This window comes from Gadus chalcogrammus, chromosome 11, assembly GCF_026213295.1.
Source record: "Gadus chalcogrammus isolate NIFS_2021 chromosome 11, NIFS_Gcha_1.0, whole genome shotgun sequence".
Lineage (NCBI taxonomy): Eukaryota > Metazoa > Chordata > Actinopteri > Gadiformes > Gadidae > Gadus > Gadus chalcogrammus.
In genome coordinates, this window is record NC_079422.1 from 1,855,439 (window position 1) to 1,862,614 (window position 7,176).

The 7,176-nt window shown below is 47.1% G+C and overlaps 2 protein-coding genes across 2 annotated transcripts in view; both read right to left on the bottom strand.

Moving 5' to 3' along the window:
* Positions 1-356: 356 nt before the first annotated feature.
* Positions 357-1,760, bottom strand: LOC130391605 (uncharacterized; the record flags this gene model as incomplete). Its single annotated transcript, XM_056601822.1, has 1 exon — positions 357-1,760. A coding segment is annotated over one exon (1,386 nt), but the record flags the coding sequence as incomplete, so codon positions are not given.
* A 1,569-nt stretch (positions 1,761-3,329) lies between these two features.
* Positions 3,330-7,176, bottom strand: part of LOC130391606 (src kinase-associated phosphoprotein 2-like) — a 4,383-nt gene continuing 536 nt past the window's right edge. Inside the window, exons 2-4 of the mRNA XM_056601823.1 lie at positions 6,877-6,933; positions 6,031-6,143; positions 3,330-3,748 (exon numbers count right to left, since the gene is read on the bottom strand). Coding sequence (XP_056457798.1) covers positions 3,656-3,748; positions 6,031-6,143; positions 6,877-6,933 — 263 coding nt within the window. The 3' untranslated portion in view covers positions 3,330-3,655. The remainder of the gene's footprint in view (positions 3,749-6,030; positions 6,144-6,876; positions 6,934-7,176) is intronic.

Sequence of the window (7,176 nt, forward strand, 5' to 3'; positions counted from 1 at the left end):
AAGGGGGCTAGTGTGTCCCCTTGCATTACTCCAGCCAGGATATCAAACTCCTCAGTGCTGCCATCTGGGGTAACCACCTTGGACCTTGTTCCTGCGTACATGGTCTCAATAGCCCGGAGTAGGTTGGGAGGAACACCATAGGCCTTAAGGATCTTCACCATCGTGCCTCTGTGGATCGAATCAAATGCCTTTTTGAAGTCGATAAAGCACAGTGCAGCTGTCAGGTTATCCTTCTTCACCTCCTCGATCATTCTCCTTAGTGCCAGGATCTGGGCTGTGGTGGTTCTCCTCTCGCGAAAGCCATTTTGGTTCTCCCTCAGGTGAGGGTCGATGGCGCTCCTGATCCTGTTTAGTATCATGCGGTTGTATATCTTCTATGTCAGGCTGATGCCTCTGTAGTTGTCTGGCTTTGAGAGGTCTCCTGATTTAGGCACTGGGATGATGTTGGAGAGAGACCATAGTTCAGGCAGTTTGTTTTGCAGTAGCGCTTGTTTGGAAAACTCCAGCATGATGTCATCCAGGTCACAGTTCTTTAAAACCTCTGGGGGTATGCCATCTGGCCCTGCACTTTTTCCAGCTCTCACTGTGCCTTTCGCCCGGGCTAGCTCAGTGACAGTGAATGGACCATCATCGATGTCTAGGTTCCGGAGGACTGGTGGAATTTCTTCCTCGGCCCCATCTGCTGTTGAACCCAGAAGGCTTCGGAAGTGGTTGAACCAGGTTGCCATCCTCTCCTCAGGGCTGTGACCTTCAACCTGTCCCTCCTTTGTCCTTTTCCGCCCAGTCATTTCGTTGATGACCCTCCAGGATTCCCCATACTGTTTTTCGCCTTGCGCAGCCTGCACCCTTCGCACCTTCTCCATCAGTTCCTCCCCCTTGATGTTGTCGTAGGTACTGAGCAGTAGCTGCTTGGCTTCTCTCAGTTCCCCACGTCTCTGCTGGGTTGGTTCACGCTCAAAGTTGAGGCGTGCTTCCTCCACACTTCCTCGTGCCGCTACGACCTCCGGATGTTTGGACCTCAGGGAGGTTCTAGCTCTGTCCAACACGCGCACACACATCCTGGTTGCCTCCTCGTTTGCAGCGACAAATCTCATATATTCACTGCTGGGCTCCGCTCCCTTGTCCAGCTGCTGGAACCGATTCCTGACTTCCTCAGTGTACCTGGTTTGAAGGCCAGGATCGTTTGCGAATGCCTTCCAATCGTGCCAGATCTTGGGACTAGGCTTGGGGACCCTGAGGCTCAGTCGCACCCTCATGGACACCACACGGTGGTCCGAACCCACCGAGCTGAACGAACTGTATGGTTCGGCATTAAGGATGGAGTTCCTCCATTTTCTCCTCACAAGTATATAGTCCAGTTGGCGTACCATACGTGTGGCTCGATCCTGGAAGGTCCATCTCTTGCCTTGTCTTTTCTGGAACAAGGTGTTCGCTGCCAGTAGTTCGTGCTCCATGAGAAGGGCGGTGAGGTATGCACCATTGCGGTTGGTAGAGTCGTGGTATGGGAAGGGTGTGTCCTCTGGTCCGAGCCTGGCAATCCTGGGGATTGCCAGGAAGTTGTGTGCTGGAACACCTCGCATGGCTGTTGCCAGGTCCTCGAAGAACTTCTCCGCCTCCTCAGTTGGGGCCACGTTGGTGGGTGAGTACATGACTATGACTGTTGTTAATGGGTTAGATGAGACCTCTGCGATAAGGATCCTTTCGGTGTGTTGGTAAACCCGACGGAGAGCCTTACGCGCCCGATAACATTGGCTCAGACTGTTTTTTAAAACAATATATTATCTAATGTGCAACAATGAACAATTGCAACACTAAACAGTTTAAATTTGTTGCTCAGATTAAATAACATGAATAAGGCTGACTGTTTCTTTAAAAACAAATCTTTTCTCAATCTAATGTGCAACAATGAACAATTGCGACACTAAACAGTTTCAAGTTGTTGATCAGATTAATTTTTACTCCCCCCCAATCTTTAGACCTGATGACTTTCACTCAATCTATCTTTTTTGCCAGAAAAATCTCCTTATCCACATTATCTGCAGGATAATACCCAAAATTCGAGTGTACATACCATAGACATCTTATAGATAGACGGAGCATTGGCTGCTGGGACGAGAGAAATACGGCCGCCATCTTGGAGTGGTCAACCGGGAGCAGCAACAGCAGCAGAAACAGGATGCCGGGCTGTTGTTCAGCGTATTCCTGCTCAAATCGGCGGACAATCCATAATAGGAATCGGGGGATTACTTTTCACATGCAAGATTTAACATTACCGTACTATTGGTATAATTAGTATTGAATAATAAAACACGCCAAACCATGTGGCCTTTATCATAGCTACACGTATGACAAAAAACCGCATGAAAATCAGTGGTATTCAGTGAGGTATTATTAATTAAATGCGCTGACAGTTCATTGCTCCAGCCAAACGGATTACACTGAGTGGAGCGGATGACCACTCCAAGATGGCGGCCCCGCGTCTCGTCAGCGCCAGTAGGCGGTAGCATTCGATGCTCCGTCTACCTATAAGATGTCTATGGTACATACGATGTACCCTACATGTTACTCCCGTATACCACAATGCAATGCGGTCGTGTTTTTCCGGAGAAGAGGCTGAATAACCGCGGAAACGAATATATTTAATGGAGTCTCCGGCTTTCGTTTAGAAATGTCAACAATTTATTTGGGATTTAACATAGAATATTTAAAATTCTAAATTAATTTAAAAAAAACTTGAACAAGGAAATGCAACATTCAACATCAATACATCCTCCAGCTTTCCTCGTGAGTGCCCGGTTTGTTTACATGACGTGGGCGCATCTATCTGCTTCACACAAATACCCGGCGCATTTACTGACGCAAATGACGTTTAGAAATGTTCAGCGTAGTGTCCGAATTCTCGTTTGTTCGTTCCCTAAATAGTGCACTATATCATGAACACTATAGGGTATAGTGAGTGAGTGAATAGGGAACGATTTCGAACACAGCTACGGTGTGCGCAACTGTGCATGTGCCGCCGCAGCATGTTCCACACATGCGGTCCTCTACTTAATAAGTTAATATGTCCGTATTGAAACTCGTTCGGTACGCCTCCGCACCGAACCGAGCACCCCGTGCCGAAACGGTTCAATACAAATACATGTACCGTTACACCCCTAGTATTGTCTTAAGAATTCTTTAAAGAAATGCTTTGCTCTACATTCCATGCACTAGGGCCTAGTGCATGGAATGTAGAGCAAAGCATTTCTTTGGACTGCCTAGTGACTAGGCAGTCCACTAAGCATTAGGTTCCTAACAAAAGCGTTTTGTAGATCTGTTTTAGCAATCTGCAGCCCTCTGCTATCTGGTTGCCGACCTTGCATTCGATTTAAGAAATGTGCATGAGCCTTCCTTACATCTTTATTGAATTGCTTTTCTTTAATACAAAAGCCACAAAGCATATTGTACATATGTTTACGAGTTACAAGTCACAGTTTGCATGGATCAGAAAAGGGAATGTGCGGTCAAAACAGTGCAAAATGAAATGTGATAAAATAAGAAAAATATTTTCACTTGATTCAGCCTCACCAACTGCAAAAGAAACAAGGTAATGAGCAATTTCAGTACATTTCTCCAAAGGATTTGCAATTCCTTTCTTCAGGCCGTCCTCCACGTGTTAAACTTCATAAAGCTGCATGAGGAAGTCCTTGGGGACGATGCCAACACTGCCTTGAAGCTCCCCGACCCACCAACCAAAGTTCTGATATTCCTGGAGAGTGGTGAAAAAGTGGTGAAAAGAGAAGCTATAAACCTGCTTTGATGCATAGGGAGTGACATAGGTACAGATCAGATTAAGACCACAGAAAAACAACTAGGAAAGAAAATTAATTATTACTAAATCTACAGCGTCTACATTTGTTCAGACTTCATTTTCAAGTTATTTTTCTTCTTCATTAGTAGAATGGCAAACATATTACAATCAACTCTGACATCTTTACACACACACACACACACACACACACACACACACACACACACACACACACACACACACACACACACACACACACACACACACACACACACACACACACACACACACACACACACACACACACACACACACCAGAGTGAAGGACTCGGCTTCTCTGAGAACACACATTCCTATTGAGGGCCCTGACTGGAAAGTTGAAAGACACGCCTTTGAGTGTGGGCTGATGACCCCCGTTCTATTTACTGACTGCCCCGCCGTCACCCCACTCCCAGTGGCGCCGAGACCCTCCAGATGGACGTGGGACAGCCAGATGCTGTTGTTACACAACTAACCCCATTACAGCAGAGGGGTGCTCCACGAACGGAGGTTTAACAAACACTGAGTTAACGCTGAACTCTAGGTTGATTGACCCTGTGCCGACCAACCCAGAGTTTTCGGTTCCACAGCAGCGGTTATGCATTAGTTCAATCAACTCGGGGTTGGTTAACACAGGGTTGTGCGCGTCCACGCCAAACTTAAAAAGACGTGATGTATGGATCATGGAAACCCTGATCGATATGGCGAAACGGGCCGCTTATTTCAATGAAATGGAACTCAAGGTTCTCCTGGAGAGCTATGACGAGGAGAAGGACATTATCACAAGAAAAGGGAACGCTAAAACCTCTGGAACCCGGAGAACCAAAGCCTGGCAGCGGATCGCTGACCGCGTAAATGCGTTAGTTACACGTCAAAAGCGCATGATCCTTAATATTTGAGCCATGAATATATAAATATCCCAGTTAAGCATTCTTAAAGATCCTACCACATAACCCCTTTCTTCTAAAACAATATGTACTCCGATTGCTTCCAAGCGGTCAGAGGATCAAGTATAAAAATGAAGTATAAAAAACATACAAACATAAATTCAGGGCGCCCTGGCATGGAGGGGGTACCTGGAGGGCCTACCTATACCACCTCAGAGTCATGGGCCATACCCCACACTGGTTGAATGTAGGTTTTTGTGTTTTCTTGTATTTTCGATTTTTTTTGCCTTCGAAGTAACACATGCAAACCGTGTGCTTGCCACAGCGCATAATATTCCAAATGTTTATTTTTTTGGTAACTGGGTAGAAAACCTAAAAGTGACAATTCATCAACTTCACAGATCAAGATGGATCAGTGCTTTTAATGAAGCCGCCGGCTACGATCGAACATTCTCCAGTGGATGCAAGTCCGTTAGGACTATTTTATACTTTATGTTGTAAATGCCTCTCGGCATAGTAGGCCTACTCAGACAATATTGCTCTTTGTATGATAGGAGGCCGATACAAATCTTGGATGGGTCATCTGAAACGACTGTGATGTGCTCAGCATCTCCAGCATTATAGCCTAGATAAAATACCATTTGAAAAAAACGGAGGGCTACGCAAATAGTCTGGAGTGAACTGAGGCCAGGTCCTCGATTGGTAGTGTTGGCTATGTAAGGCTATTTAAATATATTAAAGATTTGCGCGAGAATCTATATCTCTCCACTCCAGCAAAAAGTCATCCAATATGCCAAGATGTCGAGCCGTGGTCTTATCAATCGCTCCCGGTGGATTGCACGTATAATTTGCGCTCTGATATCAGCAGTTCTCTCATCAAAAGGGCATGCCATTGTGAACACATGAAATCTGCGGTGAACGCCGGTTGAAATACCCAAAACCGGGTTATGTTTCAAACTTAACCTGCGCAAAACCTGGTCCGACCAGGATTGATTCAGAGCATATGTTGCTATAGCAACTAACATGCCGTGATCCTTTTGGAACGGAAAACCTAGGGTTACAGCAAACCCTGGTTTAACTTACCCGGTTATGTGATAAAACCGGCTTTGTGGAACACCCCACAGAGCTGGAGGTCCTTCTCCTGTCTCTCCCCATCAGAACCCATGCCCAGGCCAGCCTCTCCCCCTCAGACCCCATGCCCCGGCCAGCCGCCTTCTAACAACCATTTCGTCCACGATAGTCAGAGGAAATGGTTACCATTAATTACAGGGCCAATATAATTGAGGAGAGAGAGGTGACGAAGTTTGGGCCTACCTTACTCAGGATATAAATGGCATCACCACGCCTGAAGGACAACTCATCCGATATGTCTCCTGTGCAGTCCCACTTACTCTGGTAGAAGTTGGGGTAGTCGGTGCTCTTATCAACTGGATGGGAAGAACAGAACATGTTAAGATATTTTGTTTTTCTGGAATTAATTCCTTCCCATGTAGACGCTACTCCTCCGTAAAACCAACAGGGATGTAGAAAAGGGTCAATATGGGTCAACTGAACAGGTTTGCTATTAAACAAGACGTTTTCAGGCAATAAATTACAGAAACCATTACCAATGTTTGTCAACTTTTTCTAATGACCACTTTCGACACATGTGAAAGTTAGTGTCATACTTTTGAACATGTTTACCATATTTTGGAAATTCCCAATCATCTATTTTACTTTATCTAGATTACGTAGACGATGATCAAACTAATAAAACACCCCTTCACAAGGAAAAAACACAATTTGTACATACACAAAAAGAGGAAGTTGCTATCTGCCATTTTATGACCGAAAAAAGGAAGTAACCCTGGTTATTTCCTCATGCTATCTTTCCGTTTGAATTTTCCCCGCCAAATACATTTGGCTTGTTCCTCTTTGGCTTATAAAGGTTGAGCGTCATATTTTTAAGATATATTATTGTATACATATTGTACGTTAAACAGATATAGATATAGTAGGTTGGCACATTGGCAAAGGGTTTAAACCCTGTTAAGGTGCATTACCTCCACCTACACATTCACTTCTTGGCAAAGTAAGGCGACTTTAAAACTGAAAAATATTATACATCCTCAAAACTCAGGTAGGCTGATCCAATTTTGCTGTGTCACAGACAAGAAGTACCTGGAACAGGAGGAGCAGGCTTTGGAGGAGGCTTTGGAAGAGAAGGCAAATCCTCCTCTGGGGGGGGGGGGGGGGGGGGGGGGGGGGGGGGGGGGGGGGGGGGGGGGGGGGGGGGGGGGGGGGGGGGGGGGGGGGGGGGGGGGGGGGGGGGGGGGGGGGGGGGGGGGGGGGGGGGGGGGGGGGGGGGGGGGGGGGGGGGGGGGGGGGGGGGGGGGGGGGGGGGGGGGGGGGGGGGGGGGGGGGGGGGGGGGGGGGGGGGGGGGGGGGGGGGGGGGGGGGGGGGGGGGGGGGGGGGGGGGG